Here is a 22,788-nt window from a genome sequence, read left to right on the forward strand (position 1 = left end):
TTTGTTGAATTTACACCAGTTTTGTTCACCGATATCGATATACTCGATTATCGACAAAATATTCGCTAGACGTGTCCCCTCACTATTTATTAAGATATTTGATGTTTTACTACCTACAAGTTAATGTAGTAGGGATTGACTCTCTGTAGTATTAAGGCACTTAGGGCATTTCGACGAGACGTAGGAGTTACAAATTTTAATGTATTTGAAAATTATAATGAATAAAAAAATATTATAATATGTAATATCAATTAATTGATCAAAGAATTTGTAGTCTTTTATAAGGTTGGGTGGGGATGTAATTGTTGTGACAGCCAGTGATAAACAGAAGTGTGAACCAGTGAGAAAATATTACAGTGTCAAAAGTTATTCCTCCTATACACTAGATCTCAGCATACTTATTAAAAAACATCAAAATTGGCTCCTATTACAGACTTTCGTTGCACTGATTTAAATCAAGAGCCATGAAAATTACACGCAAGTTTGTAGTGTATATGACGTTTAACTTAGATCTTATATCTTATTGTTTGATTCAGAAGGGAACACGATAGATAGACATGATAAAGTTTCTGTACTATCCTAATGCGCAGACGCATATAACAACAGCAATCCATAATAAAACCTATCACCAAAATAAAATCGCAACAATTACATCCCCTGTCAATATTTTGTATTCTAAATACATCTCTCAAACTGTTTTCACCTCTTTGTAAAATAGTGAAATTGTGGAATAAACCAGTTAATTAATGTATAGTTTACAGTTTTATTGGTTAACGCACTGTTTATCGATAAATAACGTAAAACAATAATCGATATCGATTATTTTATCTGTTGTCCCAACACTAGGAATTAGGGTTGTGGAGACCTAGCAACAAATTATCGATTTTCTTCGAGATGCGAACGTGTGTCGGTGTTATCGTTATTTTATTATCGATAAAAAGTGCGACCAGCCTTCAAATGATAGTCATACAATGTTACAAGTTTCGCATAGCGGGAATGTCTCTGCTATGCGAGCAGAAATGTACACCGTGCAAATAAAAATAGTCCCAAATGTGTATAAGTCTTTTATTTATTACATTTCTCTGGTATATAAATATTTTTGTTTTCTAATCACTCAAATCTCTACTTTTTTAGTACTAGATTTTCTTATCAACTTTTACAATAATTAGAATATTATGCTTGAGTATTCTGTTCTAACGTAATTTTACTATCTAAATTTTTTTGACTACCTATTTTTCAAACAATTCACTTTACCTCTTTTTTACATAGTAAGCAGTAACAGTCTTCTTAATCTTAAAACTATAGTCAAAGCTAAATATATTTTAAAACTTCCAAATGATAATTTAAATAGTTTTTTTTTTTACGAATAACTCTCTAAACAATTCCATTTTATCTTTATCGAACATTCAAAAAAGTTTTAAATACATTCAGCCCAAAAAAATGTATTTAGTGAGCAGTGTTGCAAGCCTTAAATATTGTTCACAAGGCGACAACTTTGACGTAATCAACTATCAATTGAGGTTGGTTCCACGTGGTCTGCCAGGAATCCATGTCTTGCCAGAAGTTTAGTAAAGCTTTCCTGCTGGGATTACTCCAGGGTTTTGGACGTTCGTTCGCAGTCTTGACCCCGTCTGGGAATTCTGTGATGCTGCCTGCGCCAACGCCCAGGGTTATGTAGAACTGGGGATGAAATAAATAGCAAGTTATTTACTAGCTGTTTCCCACGGATTTGGCCGCGTCCCCTGAAAACACTACTTTCCGATTTCGTACTCCATATCCTGGGGTTAGTGTTAATATCATTGAAATAATTTTTACTGTAACAGTTGTATGTACCTAACAATTAGAAAAACTAACGGTTACATACGAACAAAAAATATTGCCTCGTTATAACATTAGTTTAGATGAAATCGATGAAAAAGGAGACCCAATTAAATTCATGGTAATATTATAATCTCCTCATATGTGAGGGAAATAGTGTAGTAGATCTACGATAGCTATTGTGTAGCTTATGTCTAAGAACTGACCTATATTTTTCGAAATTGAGACAACAAAATTATAAAGTAGATCAATACCTTGACAAAGCTAGAAAACTTACATGGTTATCAAACGGTGCCACCCTCGATCCCTGTTCGAGCAAGGTACGCGGGAGTTGCGTGCAAGTGTCGGGGAAGCGCCCGCGCAGACCGCTAGCTGTGGGCTCCACTCGAGCCCATTCTATACCGTCTACTGACAGGGTTATACGGTCTGTGAAAGACAGAAAAACATTAATGAAGGTTCTGAAGAAGAAAGGATATTCTTCATGTAGACTGACTAGCTGTTTTCTCTGGATAACACCGTCGGTGTCGTTACATTGTCGTTGAGAAGGATAACTATCAAACCAGTTCTTTAAATCACACAGTTAATCGCCATTCTTCCCTATAAAAATTCGCAGGAAGGAATACGCGAAGTTTTTGGTGCTATCCAAATTGATCTTTTCAAAGTGCTGGTTTTCAGCCTTGTTTGAATCAATACTACCTACCTGTATCTTTTACCGTCATTACAATAAATGATATTTAAGCAAGCTTATGCTTACCTGGTGCCCACCGCAAGGAATATTCATGATAATCGTCTCCCCAAAGACCATCAGTCGACGTTTTGCTGTTCAGTAGCGTGTCATGACATTGCAGGTCCATTACTGGCCCACCAAACAGCACCTGAAACGGAAATGTTGAGACTTAAAAAAGACAGATTAAAGCTTCATGTCAAACTAGCATTTGTCAGCGGTTCCAACCGTGTCTCGCGGGAACGGATCCTCCGCACATATGGATGAAACGTCTATAGCCTTTCTATCGATACTTGGGCTACCTAACACTAAAATATTTTGCAAAAATATACGTACCCTATTGGAGTAATCAGTAGTCCCACTTTTTAGTTCCCTGTTGCCGCGGGCAGATGCTATCTTCAGTACTCCTGAACTGTAGTGAAGAGTTCCGTATTTCTGAAGTAAGGGTTCCAAGAGAATTTCTGTAAGTGCATCATTAACTTGGTTATTTTTAGATTGCTAAAGGAAAAATATCTGGACTCAGTTATAGGATCTAATTTCAATATGCTAATATTTGCACTTTAGTTGCCTTATCATCAAGTTTTTAATAAAAACTCCAAAACGGTATAAGGGTCAATTCCCACTGAAAGAGCAGCGGCCGGCAGCGGCCGTAAATGCAAGGGATTGAGCGCGAGCGCGGCGGGCCGCGCGGCGCCGCGCTGGGGCGCGCCGAGCCGCGCTCTTACATTGTCCGTGCTCTTACGGCTGCTGCCGGCCGCTGCTCTCTCAGTGGGAATTGACCCTAAGAGTTTACATGGAACAAGCTGTTCCCCGTGTGAAATCCGCTCCCGAATATAAATTTGCCATTCCTATCTCTTTTCCGCCAAGACTGCCTAGACTGACTGGCCTATCTACGTAATATCAATAGGTTGAGCTGTTTTGGCATGAAAACGGACATCCATTTAAAGTTTCTTTCTCATTTATAATACTGGAAGGGTACTAACCTGGATAAATCCAATCACCCTGTGGCAGCTTGGCCCTCACGGTGACAGTTCCGTAAGTAAAAGCAAAGCCCTTTGTGGTGATCTTGCCGCTCACGATGGGCGGGAGTATGTCAGCGCCCCACGCCTGCTTCATGCATGCTTCGGCTGATGATGTGCAGCTGAGAATCGGAGAGATATTATTTAGGAGATGGGAAGACCTGCAACTGTTTCTTGTACTTTTACCCTGCATGTGCTCTCCTTATACACTCCCTTATGTACCTATAACGCCTATGTACTTACTGCCTTATGAACTTTCCCTACATACTCCTTTATGTATTTCCTTAAGTATGTACTCCACCTAATATACCCGCATATCAAACTACATAATATAATATGCTTCCTAATGTACTCCCTTATGCATTAAGGGCTCTTCTAACAACATCTACAGGTAACTAAACATCAATAATTTTATTGTTTACCTATGTTGACACTTATCTCAAACTGACAATGACCTTAGTACATTGACTGTAACGTTTAACAGCCTTACTTATAAAAATCAACAAATCATCTTCTAAGCATTGTTTTAAGTAATTACTACTTAAAGCCTTAAGTAGTGATTAAATTATTTTGACCTATAAACGTTGCTTAAGCATGTCTTAAGTAATGAACAGATAATGACATAAAAACATACTAATTTCTCAACACTACCGGAATGTTGGTAGCTTAAAAAAATATTTGTCATCAAAACGTTGTGTAATGGCAACAATGGCATCCGTAAAATATAAAATTAAAAAGTTGAGCTGTCAATAAACCGGAAATGAAAAATCAGCTGGTAAGAATCCAGCCATTTTGATAATTAGCGGGTTAAACAAGGGTGTGAGGCTGCTTAATTTGACAGCTCATTTAAGACATTGCTAAGAAAATGATTTATTTCAGCCACGTTTATAAGTAAGATTTTTTCTTAAACATCTCTTAAGTATAACTTATTATTTTATAAGTAAGGCTGTATGAGTGAGAATTATCTTTAACAATACAACGGGGAAGTACCTACTTTTTTATTGACTTGAGAAAACATGACGAATGAAAAGATTGACGGCTTTGCTAATAATAAAACTTGTTTGGTATGATATTTTAGCGACACAAATATTACTTTTACATCACAGGGGTCTAAGCGAGCGCCTATCTCGTTAACCTAGATAAAACCTTCCCCAAGATTGTTTCCGAATTACATCAAACAGGGGCCCGATTCTCCTAAGTTAATAATGTCAAAATTGAATAGAAATCGAATCGCAATAGCAGTTTTAACCATATCGGGCATTCTGCTACTAATAAAAGACCAATCGTATTCGATTGACATTTGATTGGTGTGCGATTGGTCTGCTATTTCGGTGATTTTGGTCTATACGGTAGTTTGCTGTACAATCATTTTGCAATTGTAAATCATTTGCAGACAAAATGATTCATTATTGAATGACAGAAAAGGATAAAAAAGTTTATTTCAAAGAAAAAATAGCGGAATGCCACATACGCTTCAATCGTAATCGTGTCGGGATTGAATATCAGTCGAATCGAGTCGAACGTGAATCGTATGTTGCTTAAGTAAGATTAGGAGAATCGGGCCCCAGTTCCAACAGAAATATGTAGAAATGCCTTCCTCAAGAATGGATCTATCAAATGGTCATATATTTTTTTCGATGCGTCGTCATCAATAGCCGATCGGCCATCTCACAGGAATTTGAAGATCATTTTCCAGTCTGGCAAGCATGCAGGCTTCGATTAGGTATAGACTTACCCACTAAATAAATTAAGAGTCCCACTGTAGATGGAGTCATCAGTGAAGCCAGGTAGTTTCTGCTGCAGTTTGGGTGCGATGCGCAACTTGCCGTCTGATACCGACACTGTTGGGTCGGAAACCAAACGCTGGTAGGACACGAATGGGAAGTTCTGTAAATAGAAAAATATAAATTGAATTTATTTTTTACTAACACTGCATTGCTGTAAGGGCCTATACACACCACGTTTTTTATCCTGCAGGGCAGTCCTGACTTGCGTGCGTATCGCGTCTGTATCGCTACAAACGCTCGTTGACGGCGCATTTAAAAAACGTAGTGTGCATAAGCCCTAAGATAGTCCAAAATCCAGGTCAATGACCAAAATAACAAAATAATGACTAACTCAGGACTGGGGACTTTTTATTCTAATGACTCATTGTTTTTTTTTTTTTTTTTAATAACTGACTTGCGGTTAAATCTGTACTAGTAGGACAACAGGATTTTTTTTTGTTTGTTTGTACCCTATAGGCTCCGAAACTTCCAAACCGATTTCAAAATACATTGCTGTTGGGAAGCTACTATATACCAGAGGAACATAGGCTATATTTGGTTAGTTTCAAATATAATTATAATTACCAGTTGTTGGAATGCTTATGCTTCATGTGAACCGTAATAAGTTAATTACGTTGATGACGATGGGGGGTTTTACCGCATAGGTTCTTACAGTCCAAATTATTATCTTTCTACGTATAATATTAAAAAAAATACATGAATAATACAAACCGGAGTATAAACAGGTATATACTGCTCAATCTGCCACACGTTATCGCGAAAGTTGTCGAAGTTCTCCTCGAATATCGTCTGACCTGCGCACGCGCTGCCTCCGCGCACTTGCGTAAGTGTCGGCTTGCATTCTGTCGGGATAGGCCCGTCAGTCGCCAACCGGTCTTCGAGAGCTGGAAATAGATTAAAAGAATATCATTAAAATGCTCAAAAATTATTTTAATAATTATTAGGTACGGAATATCTAGGTGATGATGTCCGACACTTATTCTCTACATAAAAGCTTTAGCCAGCAGTTTCACTTGCATCCTATCTTAAAATTAAAATATTTGTACATTAACCTTCCTCGATAAGTGGGCTAGGTACCGATCATTGAAGAAATAGCTCAGGTCTAGTAGTTCTTGAGATAAATGCTTTCAAGCAAATCAATGCTTCACTGCACTATGCAGTTTTAAATAATACCTTACGAGATAAATTACACACACTGATTGCATATTACAAATTTTGCAGTAACATATACTTCATAGGTATTATTTTACATAGCGTTTTTGAGGATAAAGACACCTAAAAAGACTTCTGGTTAAACCTGTGAAAGATAATTAATAAGATGAACATACCTCTAACAGTAAAACTCAAATTATCCTTAATATATCCAGCCCTATTAGCTGATACCACCACGTAATAGTTGATGATATCTCCAATCTTCAGGTCCAGGTTGGGATCCTCAACTGTCCACCTTCCATCCTTGGCTCTCAGGACTTCTCCGCTGATGGTACCAACATCGTTGTTGCTTATCGGACGGTTGACGTTGCCTTGGAACACGAAGAGACTGACGTTTGGGGCATCTGAAATATTTTATTTATTAGTTATATACAAGGTTATGTACTTTCTAAGAATATCTTAGACACCATTGACTCTGTTTCGGATGGCACGTTAAACTGTAGGTCCCGGCTGTCATTGAACATCCTTGGCAGAAGGCAGTAAGTCTGACACCAGTCTAACCAAGGGGTATCGGGTTGCCCGGGTAACTGGGTTGAGGAAGTCAGACAGGCAGTCGCTTCTTGTAAAGCACTGGTACTCAGCTGAATCTGTAGGTGAATCGGTGAGACTGGAAGCCGACCCCAATATGATTGGGAAGAGGCTTATTAGACTTATAACAAAAAATCCAAAAACATGAATTAGTTACCAGGGCCTGACAATTTCTTCCAATAGCTTCGTTATTTTTGAGAGGTACTTGACGATATAATTCAAACATTGCTGAAGATACAAACAAACGACATTTTAGTCTTATATTTGTTCTTTACTCATCTTCTATAACTGTTAAGCATTTTGAAGGCCCAAGTTCACTGGCAAAATAAACGTCTATTTCTGTTTCTTAATACAATTAAGTACCTACTTTGTTTTCAATGTTTTTGAAGTATCCCGTACTTTAATTACCATCATCTTTAATAAATGACCCAATTTTTAGCGTATTGACCTAATGATGGCACCTTTTCATCAGAATTTTGATGAGTTGGTACGCTATAAAGCCATATAAGAAACGGGGAATTACTTTTTTTTGCCAACGACACAAGATAACCCGACAGACATATACTTAGCAACCAATACACGGAAAAACATTACTTGTTTCTGAGAACATCGGGTGATAAAATAACTATACTTACAATAAAATTATAGTAGTGTTAGGAGTGAATAATTCACTAGTTTATCATACTTATTGACTATTGTTTGGGTTTGATTTTCGATGATGATGAAGATTTGAGTAGTAGTATACTATACATAGAAGCACTTTGGAATGTAAATTACTTGCGAATTATTTTATCAAAATAGCACAGAACCAGAATTTTCTACATCAGGATAGCTACCTGTATTTTTTTATTCTACTTGTATTCTATAGTCGTGCAAAGACCTATAGTAGGACAGGTTCTAATCATGTAAATTGGAGCAATAGGCATGAATATGGATATTACCCTTGTGTGTCAGGTTGTATTTTTTCTAGGTGTAGCCTATGAGCTTTTTACATTAATACAAACAACCTTTCTTGGCAGTCGCGTGAAAAGACGCTATGGCATAAAGTATATCTCAGTTAAAATAGCCAGTTATTGTTTTGGGCTGCTCTAAAGACTCAACAATAATGGATCTTTGCAAACTAAACGTAATTTAATTGCCTTTATTTATTATCAGTAACCTTTAAGGTTAAAATAACTGCGAGTATATGTGAGTACGCTGTTTGAAGTGTACTATTTATACATACATTGTTATTAAAGACTTTAAACAGTTTACACGTTCCGACCACTCCCACTGTGGGTGCAAGAGGGAGTGTCAGACTCCTGTTTTCCTGACTAAAACTCGCCTTTATTCTCAATTTCTGGAGCCCGTTGGGTACCAGGCCATTCGGTACCTGGCAGGTCTGTCTACATATCTAACTATTACAAAGTCTCTTACTTAGGGTTAATTTACCCATACAAGAAATCTGAATTCGCACAAATATACACGAACACTACAATCCCTTGATCTTCGTATACATAATTTCCTCTTTAGAATTCACTCTAATTCAATAAACTATTTTATCCCTCACAAGGGGAACTAACAAAGGCCATATTTAAAGAAAACCTTACCTGGAATAGAAGCTGAAAATCCTCTAGGTTTTAGAGCACGTATGGTCACATCAGGTATTTCGTACTGAGCACACGATATTTGTATTAATAAAAACAAAGGAATGACGAGCGTAGCCGCGCGTGCGCTCGACGAGGCGCGCATTTTGATACTGACAGGCGTTTCTTGTAAGACGGTGAGTCAGTGATCTTTGTCATTGTTTTTTTTATTTGTTTACTAGCTGGTGCCCGCGACTTCGTCTGCGCAGGTTTAGTATTTCGAACAATATGTTTACAAATCGTAGCCTATGTGTTATTCTGATGTATAAGCTATATTATTGTAAAGTTTCATTAAAATCCATTCAGTAGTTTTTGCGTGAAAGAGTAACAAACATCCATACATCCATACATCCATACATACAAACTTTCGCGTTTATAATATTAGTAGGATGAACTGTTTTGAGTAGTTTTCTGTACTTTCATACTAATATGATGAAGATAGGAAATAGTTTTTGTTTGTATGTACTCTATAGGCTCTAAAGTAGTGAACCGATTTGGAAAATTCTTTCACTATTGTGATGCTAGATTAGCATCAAGCTAACTAGGCTGTATTTTGTCCAGGTACTAGAAGAAGTTCCCTCTGGAAGTCTGGATGGACTCTATTCATATACATACTGAGGAAGGTTTTTCCTGACATCGGTTTAAATAGTCGTATAGTATGTTTCAATACATCTTCATACTTTTCTCTACTATATTCTCAAAATTGCTGTACAATTTTGTTAATTGGAATAGTTTTTCTTGTCCCAAAGAAAAAAAAAGTTTAAAGGAGTTATTCATGTTTGTAATTATGACCATGTAGGTATGTTATTGTTTTCTGTGTATTATTTATCTAAATCCAATTCCAATTATTGTTATAGATAATTTTATTGTCCACTTAATTAGAAGACACCGACTTTATTTGTTGTTTATATTTAAAAGAGCTGAATTAGCAAAAATAACAGTTTTAATAACAATGAGATCATTTGCGGAAAATGGATATTCTTAAACCACAAGAAATGAAGCGAATATCTTGTATTGAAGATTACTATTTAGTCTGAACTGTTAAGTATGAAGACAAGGTTGACTATTATAATTTGCAAAGTTTTTTCTCAGCTGTTCTACTTAACACTTTAATACCTCAAACTTGCGTATCTACCCTTTTTTGTATCTTATGTTGTAATGAAATCATTATTGGGTGTAATAAAAGACAGCTTAAAGAGTATTAATTTATTAATCTTAATTAAAATGTGAGAGTGCTTAAGTCTTGCAACGAAGTCCGTTTCAGATCTGAAATACAAAAGTAAAAAGTTTAATTTAGTAAATACAAAATACAGGCATACATCTACATTTTCAAGAGCTATTTTTGAATGGTTAAATTAACCATGAGAAAATTGGTTTCAAACATCTAGAAAAAAAAGTAAAATTCGGGGTAGGTTTGGACCTTCTCGTACCGATAGTAGACCTTACTTAAGAAAAAAAGAAATCTATAGCCTGACGAGCTCGTTAGTGACACTAACATGGACCACAATACGAGCGGGATGTAGGCAGCGGTGATAAAAGATGCGCGCGGGACCGTGACAGCTCACATAGCAGTCTCACTAACGAGCTAGTCAGGCTGTAGATTTCTCTGTGTAGTAAGGCCTTAATATGAATCTTACCTCCTAAAGCGCGTAAACCCTGACGTAATCCACCTGCAGAGCGCTGGTATCATCATACCAGGTGGAGTACCATTGTTCTCTAGCGTTCCAGAAGTTCAGCATAGCCTTAGTGGCACGGTTCTTCCAGGGCTTGTTGTCCGTGTCGGGGAACTCGTGAACTCCTCCCACGTTTAAGCCCAGGGATATGTAGAACTGCGGAAAAAATTAATTGGAGCTATAGAAAAGAAAATAGAATGCGAAAACATCGGCTCCTCATCATCCTCCGAGCCTTTTTCCTAACTATGTTGGGGTCGGCTTCCAGTCTAACCAGATTCAGCTGAGTACCAGTGCTTTACAAGAAGCGACTGCCTATCTGACCTCCTCAACCCAGTTACCCGGGCAACCCAATACCCCTTGGTTAGACTGGAGTCAGACTTACTGGCTTCTGACTACCCGTAACGACTGCCAAGGATGTTCAATGACAGGTGGTCAGATTATTGCAAAGGTAAAGATTATGGTGGCTGTTTTCATTATTGGAAAATGATGAAACGACTGATTACATACAACAGACTTTTGTTGACTAAAACATGCCTTTGTTTTTGGCGAAGCCCTTTAGGTTCTAGGGCCTTGGTAGGTAGCTCTTTAAAACAGCCTTATAGCTTTGGCAGACAGGTTGATGTAAATAGGTATACCAGAATTAATTGTGACTGTACTTTCTTATCTTGTATTGCGGAGGAAACGATGATGACGAATTAAGGCTTATAGCAAAAATAAACTTATTAACCAGGAAGGTTTTCCCAAAACAGGACACAATGTTCTAAGCGTTCTAATTGTATCATGTTCTAAGCGTCTTTACAAATAAATACAATAGTTATTACTTTGCACCTAATCTTTTGCAAGTCACTCAAGGAAAAACGTGTGAAGTAAACATGTTATTTAGCATATTGTTAAAATGTTCTTAATTAACCACAATAAATTCAACAATCTTAGAAATTCAATTTATGTATTCAAAATAATTATGGCGAGGATATTTGTTTGTTATTTGCAATTGTAAAAGGAAATATTATCTTAAAATAATTTGTCCCGTTTTTGATGTATTCCTTGCTAAATGTCAATAACATCCATTGTTAAATAACATCTGTCTTAAGAGCTTGCAAATCCTCACCCATAAATCTTTGATCAGATTAGCACGACTCCTGTCAAATAACTTATCTCCGAAGTCAGCCACTGAACACCTCTCACAATACAGTTAGACCAGAAGCTTTGCATGTCCAGAGTTGACTAAGTTTGTGAATTCACGTTTGTCAAATACTATGTCAACAATACCACTACCTAATACGCAAAAAAGATCTGATAGCTAATTACCCAAAAGCGAAATTCATCATTGTTTTTTTTTACCGTCCCACTTTTGGGCACAAGCCTTCTCTCTCACAGAGAAAGATTACGGGTTATACACCACGCTTGCCCAATGCGGGTTGGTAAACTTATTTGACGGGAACTGTTATATAGTTTTCAAGACCCATAAAAATGCTATACATAAATATTCTAACATAAAATCATATACTGACTTATATTCTCGTCAATACTGACCATATCATCAAAGGGGGCTATAGTGGTTCCTTTAAGCCACTGCGCGGCGGCAGCCACCTGGTTGTCGGTGGCTGTCTTGTAGAACCCTTCTGTTGGGGGAGTTATTTCGCCATATTTTTCGCCGTCGACGAATAGGGATATGCCGTCTGAAAGAAGATTAAAGTTTTTTTAGGGGTCTATTGAATTGGATTCGACGATTCAACCAGTTATTGATGGAGGATGCCTAGTTATAAAATAGGGCAGCTAGAGAGATTTGTAACGAAAGTTAAGTATTTTTGGGAGTTACTAATTATTGAATCGTTATAAAAAAAAGTTAGATTGCAGTTGATAGAAAATACAACATCACAGATGTATTTAAAAATGGTATTTCTAGATTGGTTTGGTAAGGTTCCTGTATTGTTTGGTAAGGTAATCGGTAGTTTATTTATTTATGGAATTAAAAGCATACCTGGTCTCCATTCCAAAGAGTAATTATGGAAATCTCTGCTCCAGAGATCAGAACCGGCTTTCTCCTTCAGATAAGCAGATCTGAAACATATAATCCAAAACATTAATATAAACTCATCTAATATACGATATGTATCACTACAATAATAGAATTGTCGCGCGTGTATAAGAGGCATTAAAACATTCCATAAGAAGACTTTCAGGCTGGAGAATTTTTGTCGTGCGTAGCAAAACAAAGCGACTAAGTATATCGGGCGCCAAAAATCTGCCGCTCGGTTTCAAACATCAAGTACCGTTGTCAATTGTTTTCTTACGCGCTACACCGATACGCTGATGTGAAAACCCTGCTATGTAAAGACTTCAATCAAAATAGAACCTTAAAGTCACCCACCTGTAAGGTTCAGAATCGCACATGATGGGACCCGCGTACAGTTTCTTGGCAGATTCCGCGTTTCCTTTGATAGTGGCTATGCGCAGGAGTCCTGACGCGTAATTCCTGATGCCGTAGACGTGGTCTCGAGGTTCCAGTTGGATTTCTGGTAAGTTATATATTTTTGTATTAAGAAATATCTAAGGGATGAATTAAAGAACAGATTTTAAGTTGGTGGATGATATTGGAAAATACACGGTGTGTCAAAAATATACTGTAGCAATCTAAAAATCGATCTAGAAGTAATTAACAACGTAATGGTATAGAAAGAAGTAAACTGTTTTTTTTGTAAAACACGCCATAACTTATCGAAAGTTAAAGTACCATATAACATAGGTACATTTTTTTCAAAAATCTAGCTCATAGATTTTTTTAACACGATACAACAGAATATAAAGGCTTTAGTTAGAAGATTGAAGCTTCCTTCATTACCTGGGTAAATCCAGTCCCCAAGAGGCAATTTCGCACTGATCTCAATTCTGCCGTATTTGAAAGCGAATTTGTTCTTAGTGGTGATCTTAGAAGTGATGATGGGCGGTAAGATCTGAGGACCAGACGCCTCTCTCGAACATTCCATAGTTCCGATAGTACCAGTGCACCTGTGGGTTACGGAGTTTTATGTAGCAAGCGAAAATATTTATTCAAAAGACACTACAGGGATTTTCCGAATGAGAATGTCCTTGAACTCATACGATGGCAGATAAAAGTGCATAAGAACAGGTTAAAGAACGCTTCATAAGTTCAAAACCGGTTAAGTAGGTGATTTTAGTAGTATAACTATTGCAAGGTTAATTGTTTTCAATCCTGGAACCAGCGACTAGACGCTTAAGGTGAATAAATTTTGAAGTTGGGAACGTTGAATGTTACGCCAATACTCAGATTTTCAGTACTGCAGGAGTCTGCTGTACTCATAACAGTGTTAAAACAAAATAGGTTACTAGACTACAATGTCCCCTTTCCGTCTGTCTTTGTTTTACCTAGCTGTGATATCCAGTGTCTGCCTCACGAAGTCCTCTCCGTATTTAGACTCCAGGGTGATCGGTTTGATGCTCAGCCGTCCATCTCTTACATGGAGATTGCGGTCATTGAGGTACACGTTGAATGGGAAGTCCTGTTAAAGATACGGTATATATGTAAAGTATGGCAAAAACGTATACTTAAGAACCGTAAATGTAGTTGCGTACTCTAGTTGGGCAGAAAATGTGTGAATTGTTCAGAAAATACCAGCTCGGGAATATGGCATTTCCAATGGCTTGCATTGGAAATGATACGACTTTGCATATGATTCAATCTTTTGTGGGTAGGTGCAATATATCACCATAAGCAAACCACCCAAATTGAAGATAACCAAAACCACAAGATACGCTCAAACAAACCTAATACCACCAAACTCACCGGCTCTCCAGGGAATTTGATCTCAGGAGTCCAAATCTTCCCCTTTTCTATTCCAGAGTTGAAATTATCTTCGAACAGCAGCTGACCCTTGCAGACGAACCCTGGTACATTGACCTTGGAAATAGACAGCTCGCATGGGTACTCTGCACTGAATGAGGCTGGTGCTGCTGCAGAAGCAGTTCCAAGGGATGAGTTGGAGCCTGATGATGGTTGGGAGCCAGATGAAGGTTGGGAGGCGACAGGAGAAGAGAGAGGGGAACCATCAGTTGGGTTAACGGGGTTTCCTGCTTCGTCGACGTATCCTGCAAGAATAAATAGTAATAACTTCTTAAATAGGAATGATTATTTCATTGGTGTGTTTGCGATTAACTGAAACGGATTTGAATGTAGTTTTGAGAAATGCTTAGACAGAGGAATTTATGAAGAAGGTTTATACATATATATTCTCTTCCGTGCCTTTACGTAGGACATTGCTTAGATGAAAGATGATGACAAGTCGTTTCACATCACGGAGGACAAAATTTTGACATCAACAATACATATTGCCATGTATAAATGATGTTACGAATAAATTTGCAGTTTATTTACACTTCAATACGATTAGATTACACCAGGAAAGTATTAGATATATGTAAAACATAGCAATATGAACTGCTTTATCTTATATTCTTGACCTTAAGATTGCTTTAACCTATAAATACATAGGTACCTACTATTTACTACATTTGCTTTTAACCTCATACGAATCATCATTGTGATAAATGGACACAGTATTCAAATCCTTTAAGGACACAATTTTATAATTATTATGTCTTAAATAATTCTAGAAGACAATTGAGACATCAGTAGTATTGCAAAAAAGTTAAACAGACGTTTGGCGCGTGTTTAAACAATTGTCAACTGTACCTATGCTTATTTTTTGTAACTGTTTAATTTTAAACAATTATCTCTATATCTAATACTCTTATTTACTAATTTAGTTAAATAACAAATATGATTTTGACAGTGTTTTGTAATAGGCAAAGATGAACACTGTTTAAATAGTGTCTAACTACAGTGAACTTGGGCCTAATTAATGACAAAACACTTTTACGCAATGTTTACGAAGTACCATTAATATAATCTAAAAATATTAGGTACAGGAACCTTACCTGTGACAGTCCATTCCCCATTATCCTGACGGTATCCGAGTCCATCTTTGATGACGTACGTCCAGAAATAGATGGTGTCTCCAATCTTGAGCTCAACACTCCTGTCCCTGAAGGTCCAGCGTCCATTCTTCTGCTTGGTAATGTCCCTCGACCATCGGCCAGCTTCGAGGCCGTTCATTTCTTCGTTCAGGTTCCCGTGGAAGGCGAAGAGTGAGAAGCCATCGTCTGGAAGATTTGAGAAATGGGTTAAGAGGAATTCAGGGATGTACCTAAGTTAGATATTTGCATAGTTATATTGTATTAGTTTAGTTTTCTTTGTTGAGTATACCTATGAATTCATCCATCCTCCGAGCCTTTTTCCCAACTATGTTGGGGTCGGCTTGTCGTTGAGTTTATGAATTAATGTTTGTAAATGTCTAAGATTTGATTTAGTAGAAATAAGCAGCAAGACTATTGAAATAGGTTACAATACCGTTCTCTCCGTTCCTTGTTAAAAAAACTTAATAGGTAAGTAGATTGTAATTAAGAGATCCCTTGTTTGCGATGAAAACCTAAGTATGTCAGCAGGTACAACTTATTATTAAAAACACATTACATATATGTCGTAGGTAAATACTCAGACAGCTTTTAAACAAATATAATGAAAAGCGAATCGAACCTAAGACAAGAACATAGCAGCGCCTAATTGGTTAGCCAGTACGAATACATCACTTCCTATACGAGTATTTGTAAGGTCATCATCATCTGCCTAGCCTTTTCCCAAATATAATATATTGGGGTCGGTATCAGTCTAACCGGATGCAGCTGAGTACCAGTGCTTTCAAAGAGCGACTGCGTATCTGACCACCTCAACCCAGTTACCCGGGCAATCCAATACCCCTAGATAAGTCTGGTTGTCAGACTTACTGGCTTCTGACCGCCCATAACGACTGATAAAGATGTTCAATGACAGCAATTTGTAAGACATACATACAAGGTGGTAACTCATAATGTAATCTCACTCAAAAATCTATCAAAAAATATCTCCTAAATTAATTATTTCCGAAAAAACCACAAGGTCGTTACTCGGTTTATTGATCGAGAACCGCAATAACCAGTTTGTTAGGTGACGTCATAATTATAATATTATTGCTTCTGTGGTTAATCGATGTTCTGTGATTGTTTGCGGTTTTTGTACCGAATGGAATGGCGAATTAAATACTGATAGAGATGAAATATTTAACGTATTTTTCTAGTTTTAGATCATAAAGTATGGTTTCATTGCTGTAGTTGTAGATTATCAATTTTACATGTACTGTAGGCTTAATGAATACATCGTCATCCTCCGAGCCTTTTTCCTAACTATGTTGGGGTCGGCTTCCAGTCTAACCGGATGTAGCTGGGTACCAGTGCTTTACAAGGAGCGACTGCCCTATCTGACCCCCTCAACCCGGGCAACCCAATACCCCTTGGTTAGACTGGTGTCAGACTTACTGGCTTCTGACTACCCGTAACGACTGCCAAGGATGTTCAATGACAGTCGGGACCTACAGTTTAACGTGCCATCCGAAACAGTCATTGATCTCTAAAATATACTTAGAAAGTGTCTTAGATATACTTACAAACTTACTGTTCTGTAGGCTTAATACAAAAACTTTTATTTTTCTCTCAACTCAAGTTTAGCGAGATCATCTGGATAAAAAATACTTATGTATCCCTAACTTAAATAATGTTATACAACAGCAGTCCATTTAATCAAAATACCTACTAAAATATTTAAGATACTTATGCTAAATATTCTACACAGCTTAAAATCGTTAAACAATTCGGTCACAATTAAGGTAATAACGAAAATTAACATCTATCCAATATTTATTAAAATCTTTATCCCCAAGTTCTTATTGGATTCCAGGAAAATGTCACGGAATAATTACTAAGGAGCAATTAAGTAATTTAATATTGATCAAAACTTCATTTAATATTAAAGAGCGAATTACAATTATTAACTTTGGTAGGAGTCCATAATAAATTAGCTTTATTTTCATACTTGTTCTGTGGGTAAAAGCTCATACCTAAGTCAAATTCATAAGGTTAAGCAACGCTTGGCGCGATCGGTCCGTGGATGGGTGACCATTTTGTGATGACGAGTTCTCGTGTATCAAAAGGCACGATAAATTGATGGGTTCTCGCTGTAATTTCAATATCTTCGACAGTCGTTACACAAAAGCCAGAAAGCCTGATAACCAGTCTTTCCAGTGGTTATCTAGTTGCCTAAGTAGCAGGATTGAGGAGGTTAGATAGGCAGTCGCTTTTTGTTAAACACTGGTACCCAGCTGCATCCGGTTAGACTGGAAGCCCACTCCAACATAGTTGGGAAAAGGATGATGACTTGTAATGTTTTGAGGTCAATACCCCCCGGGTAAGATAAAATCTCTCAAGGACTGAACATGCACGCATGGCAATGCAGGATACAGTTCATTCAGGTAAAAAATAATTTAATTATATTATTTTCTGATTTTCTATAATTTTTAATTGTCTCATTAATTTTCTATTGCCATGCATTATTGTAAACACTATTTAAGTATTTTTATTTACATAGATATTTACAATACATATTTACAATAAAAATCAAAAACTATCCTAGTAAAACAAACAACTAAAAAGCGTCAAAAAATTCGTCCCCATCGCTGTCAACTGGGAGCGTGCCCAAGAGGCTGGCAGCATTACCTCGTTGGATCGCCATGCTGATTCTTTGTCCGAGGTAATAGCCAGCCTTCTGGTCACGAGAAGAGTCAACCAGCCGCCTTGAGAGATCTTTAAATAGAATGTGGGCATTCGGACCCCACGACCCGAGGGTTTCAACCCCAAACGGTTCGAAAATATAGTTTCCGACAAGGCCACTATATTTCCGCCGCTTGAGGTTCTCCGCAGCCGCAGCGGCAGCAGCAGCACAGCACGCAGAACTTGGAAGGTGTGATGGCGCAAGAGTATCGACACAGGTTGCGTCCCATACTAAAGGCCTACCCATCTTCCAAGGGAATAACGACATGCCGTCTGGTCTCTTACCGTCGTCGCGTGCCAAGCCGTTTGGTTCTAATACAGCTGGTACCCCGACGGCAACAAGAGCTCGACGTATAATGTCATTGATGTTTGCATGCCGGGCAATACGGCCCGCACTGCGGCTGCACGACAGGCCGTGGTGTCCGAGGCTGGTGACAGCCTCACCACAGTGGCAGCGATGAGGGGAGCAGCACGGTGCTCCTATACGTAAGCAAGTAGCGAGGCGGAAAGTTGTATCGTCAAACATGGTGCCAATATTTGACGACGGTAGTGCCTGAAGCCAAAGCCCGACTCCCATCTACCCACAGCCAGTAGGCGCGCTCGCTCAGCAGGAGTAATTGCCGTTTCTATCAAACTATTCCGGGTTACTCTGCAGAGCGGCTCATCCCACTGTCTTTGGGAAGACGGGTTGCTGGGTAAATTTTCGTTCGGGCAAGTATTTTCCATGCATCCATAGCCTCGGCTAAATACGGCACCTCGAAATCAGCCAGTGTTGGAGTAAGAATATTCCTGGTTAATTTCTCAGTGCCGTGAACCGAGGATATGAATGCCGGTAAACTAATACTGGTAATTTTGCGGACGCCGAGGCCTCCCATCCGGATGGGCAATGTGGCTTGTTGCCAGGCTCGGTCGTCCAGGGCCACATTGAGAATGGAGCTGAGGGTATGGCGGATAATTTTATCAATTGGGTCTAAAAGGTGGCTATGTTTAAAGAGATGAGAAGAACGGAGGTAATATGTAAATTTAGGACCAAAACAGCAGTGTCGAATAATTGTGATGGCCGAATGCATTGTAATTTTTTGTAGGCGTTCCGAAATATCGTTGAAATTATCAATTTTTCCGAAATAAATGTAGAAAAGATTGGTCTAGGATGGGAGCCCCAAGGAGGCGGAGAGACTGTTTATCTATAATTTTAATCTGTGGTGCTAATGATTGAAATTTGGATATTGTCATTTGTCTGTCAGTCGTGTCAGTAATAAATAATTCACATTTTGTACAATTTAGTTCTAACCCAATGGAATGAAATTTATGTTTTAAATGAATGAAATCCTGAAATACGGTCTCTACATCGCCTCCCAGGGTCCCATCATCTAGATACCAAACGTTTAATTTGGAATTTAGCTCTCGAATGATCGGGTGAATGGCTAGGCTGAAAATTACTGGCCCGAGGGGATCACCTTGTTGGCATCCGACTGCAGATTCCAATAGGTTGTCCTTATACAGTAATTTTGATGGGTGCCTGTAACACTGATAGAAAACTATAAATTTTCGGTACTTCTTTTGTGCTTCAGCCAACAGGGTGTCCCGGTTTACGGAATTAAAAGCATTTTTGATGTCAACCTTCAGGATGACCTCTCCTTTGCCACAATTTAGGTAGGCCGACAAAGCGTGTACGGCAGCCTCGCAGCCCCCTTTGGAACCGTATCCCAACTGTAGGGGCTGGAATTTTTCCGAAAGTTCCTCACTGTAAAATTTGCAACCGATTTTGGCTGCTATACGACGATATGTTGTTCCCACGGCAATGGGACGAATACCGCCGTCCTTTTTCTTAAGGGCGCACAGATTAGCGCCATACAAGACGTCGAGGACAGCATCGTGCACACTGCCGGAGAGCATCACATTGGTTAGGGCTGTAAGCTCCTTAAGAAGCTCCGCACCGGCGTCCCCGGCGCCCGAGCTCGTTAAATCTTTAAGATGTTGCGGAGTCAGGCCGTCGAGGCCACCGGCGGTTCCGCTTCGAAAAGAATTTACAGCCTCAGCCACTTGTCGACCTGTAACTGTGAGGGTGTTTGTATCAGGAAGGGGAGGGTCAGGAAAGGAAAGACCATCAGCGGGGGCCGGGTGTTTGCTCTCCAGGGCTGTAAGAGTATCCGGAGAGCATGGCGCCACAACATCACTGCTGAAGAGTATTCTGGCTGCACCTCTGATATCACCTTCGCCTAGCTTTGTTTCAATTAAATTGCTTATACACCTTGGGGAGGTAAAACACTGTGCCGGTAATTTAGAGTCAAAATTTTGAGTCGAAATATTACAATTTTCTTTTACTTTTGATGTCAAAGATTTTTTGCTAGCTAAATTTTTTTGGATGTGGAGAATTCTGTAGGGGAAGGTGAGTAACAGTTCCCAGGCACGTGGCGAGTTCTCCCGTGCTGCGAGACGCATGCACTGCGCTAAGGATTGCGCTACTAATGGCCTCGCACCACGGGGAACCCGCTTTAAAATGGGAACAGAGTTTTTTAATTTCGAAAGCTTTTGCCAAATGGGAACATCAATGGGTACTGTGTGTGGGCCAGGTTGGGGGGTGTTGACATTTGGAGGTACTGAAAAACTTTGGGGTCTGTGTATTTTTCCAATGTGGATATTCAGACCCCGCTTACCTTTAAAGTACCGTGCCTGGGTACAGTGCGGGCATCGTTCCGGAATACCTAGCGATGCAGAAGGTTGACTTGCACTTCTCGCCGCATCGCTACTGTTCATTTCACTTACAACTAACAATACAAATATAAATACAAAAAATAAATATATACACAACACAGTCTAAACACTGAGTGACAGATGTCACTGGGGTGGCACTCAGAAGCGCAGCGCCGCGCGCCGCCGCCGTCGCCGCAGCGCCCTGTCAGCGCAGCCTCCGGCCATGGCAACCGTTGCCGGAGAGACCGCTGCAGGGCGTCGCGTCACGTCACCACGTCACCAAATTGCTTCAATCGTAAATGAGTCGGAACTGGATCTCAGTCGAAGTAAAATTAGGAGAGTCGGGCCCTTGTTGCGTCCGAGTTAACTCTGCTGATATTATTTTTAGAATGTATGTAATTTTGTACGTTTCAGAAAATCATCCTTTTTATTTAAATTTAAAATTTAAATTTTATTTAAAATATCATGATGACACGTCATGTCATGTCAACACAAACTAGTTTTTATCTATTTAAGTTGAATTTATCTATATACTATACTAGCCGGTATCCCGCGATTTCACCCGTGTCCCGTGGGAGCTACTGCCCACACCGGGATAAAATATAGCCTATGTTACTCGCAGATAATATTGCTTTCTAATGGTGAAAGAATATTTAAAATCGGTCCAGTAGTTTTTGAGTTTATCCATTACAACCAAACAAACAAACAAACAAAGTTTTAGTCTTTATAATATTAGTATAGATAGTATAGATTAACCTCCTAGTTACCTATTGGGTCTAGGTACTTATTCTTGACTGGTTTTTCCTTTGCAGCTGCAGCTTGGTTTTTCAAAAATGTATTCAAGAATCTAGTACCGCGTATTACTAAATAGTTACTTCATACCTACTTCCAATTATTGAGAGATAAACCAGTTTATGTAGGATAAAAAAAATATAGCGTCAGGGGAATTCCCATATTTTTACAATCATTGAGACTTTTTTGACCTCTGTCCATAAATCTGTTATGTCAGTTGAGTTTATCATGAAGGTACTATCAATAACCTATGCTATAATTTTATGTATTAATTTGTTTGTTTGTATCATTATCTACTCTATTCATATATATGAACAGTTCATAATAAATTCATAGTTTGATCGAAAACGCATCCTCATCAGAAAGACGTAATAATAATACCATAGTTCAATCTTCATTACTTCACTTAAGTCATGTAAAACTTGTTTGTAACTTAAAATACCTAAGTAAACGGACATTGCAAGTTGAAGTTAGGAGTAACTCTACTTTGAAATTGTTTTGTATGTTTTTGCTGCTTTGCTCGTCATATTAAATCACCTTCACGAGCACTTTCCTAAAATAACTAATTATTATACATAGTTATTGAACTATCAACAATCAAATAAAAAAACTTACCAGGTATAGAAACCCTTAAGCCTTTAGGGTAAATAGCTTCCAAAGTAGCCGCTGGCACTTCATAACAATACCCACTATTAAAACTTAACACAAAAATTAAAAACAAAACACTCACGCTCGCCATTTTGCTCAAAAACCCGCTATGTACAAAAAAAAACTATATGAAAATAAGCGTCTTCATTTAAAAAATAAAACGAGTTCTATTTTTAAATTAAATATTGACTAGATGTGTCAGTGTGTATCGAGCTGTGTTGAGAGACTGACTAACTTGAGAGTTGAGATGGTACCTTGAAATAATAGTCCGGTGTGTTTTTTGTAAAGCTACACACATAATAGTTAGTTTTTCTTTACGTGGAATCTTTATGATAATTTGGCGTCTTGTTACTTTGTTGGTTGTTTGTTTTTATTAGTTTTTGCTTCGTACTTAGATTATGTTCTGTTGTATAAAATAATGTTTTGATGATTTTACCGTTGCACGACTTTTTGTAAGCAGCTGATGTTTCATTTTTTATCATTACAATCTCATTTCAAAGTAATGGACAGCATTCAATCATGTAAAATACGGTCTTTAACCTGAATCGTAGT

The 22,788-nt window shown here is 38.2% G+C and overlaps 2 protein-coding genes across 2 annotated transcripts; both read right to left on the reverse strand.

Annotated features, from left to right (window-relative positions):
• Positions 1-29: 29 nt before the first annotated feature.
• On the reverse strand, positions 30-8,837 carry LOC126056794 (beta-1,3-glucan-binding protein). Its single transcript, XM_064037017.1, has 9 exons — positions 8,678-8,837; positions 6,677-6,904; positions 6,060-6,232; positions 5,297-5,448; positions 3,526-3,683; positions 2,879-3,003; positions 2,573-2,693; positions 2,096-2,244; positions 30-1,680 (listed from the first exon to the last, which is right to left on the reverse strand). Exons 1-9 carry the CDS (start codon positions 8,817-8,819, stop codon positions 1,480-1,482), a joined length of 1,449 nt encoding a protein of 482 aa, XP_063893087.1. The 5' UTR covers positions 8,820-8,837; the 3' UTR covers positions 30-1,479.
• Positions 8,838-9,904: 1,067 nt separating this feature from the next.
• On the reverse strand, positions 9,905-22,476 carry LOC126056968 (beta-1,3-glucan-binding protein 1). The gene is made up of 10 exons (XM_064037014.1): positions 22,204-22,476; positions 15,343-15,567; positions 14,192-14,493; positions 13,774-13,907; positions 13,229-13,395; positions 12,758-12,902; positions 12,368-12,447; positions 11,920-12,065; positions 10,351-10,542; positions 9,905-9,979 (listed from the first exon to the last, which is right to left on the reverse strand). The coding sequence occupies exons 1-9, from the start codon at positions 22,325-22,327 to the stop codon at positions 10,354-10,356; spliced, it is 1,512 nt and encodes a 503-aa protein (XP_063893084.1). The 5' UTR covers positions 22,328-22,476; the 3' UTR covers positions 9,905-9,979; positions 10,351-10,353.
• Between the last annotated feature and the right edge of the window lie 312 nt (positions 22,477-22,788).

The sequence above is a fragment of the Helicoverpa armigera genome, chromosome 11, assembly GCF_030705265.1.
Source record: "Helicoverpa armigera isolate CAAS_96S chromosome 11, ASM3070526v1, whole genome shotgun sequence".
Lineage (NCBI taxonomy): Eukaryota > Metazoa > Arthropoda > Insecta > Lepidoptera > Noctuidae > Helicoverpa > Helicoverpa armigera.

Excerpts from the sequence above, each read along its gene's own strand:
- LOC126056794 (XM_064037017.1), bottom strand. The coding sequence starts at position 8,819 with ATGCGCGCCTCGTCGAGCGCACGCGCGGCTACGCTCGTCATTCCTTTG. Across the intron at positions 5,449-6,059 it reads ATATACCTGTTTATACTCCG|AACTTCCCATTCGTGTCCTA; the intron begins GTTTGTATTATT and ends TTCTATTTACAG. Across the intron at positions 3,004-3,525 it reads GGGTGATTGGATTTATCCAG|AAATTCTCTTGGAACCCTTA; the intron begins GTTAGTACCCTT and ends ATGCACTTACAG.
- LOC126056968 (XM_064037014.1), bottom strand. The coding sequence starts at position 22,327 with ATGGCGAGCGTGAGTGTTTTGTTTTTAATTTTTGTGTTAAGTTTTAAT. Across the intron at positions 14,494-15,342 it reads TGGGGAATGGACTGTCACAG|GATACGTCGACGAAGCAGGA; the intron begins GTAAGGTTCCTG and ends TTATTCTTGCAG. Across the intron at positions 12,903-13,228 it reads TGGGGACTGGATTTACCCAG|AAATCCAACTGGAACCTCGA; the intron begins GTAATGAAGGAA and ends ATAACTTACCAG.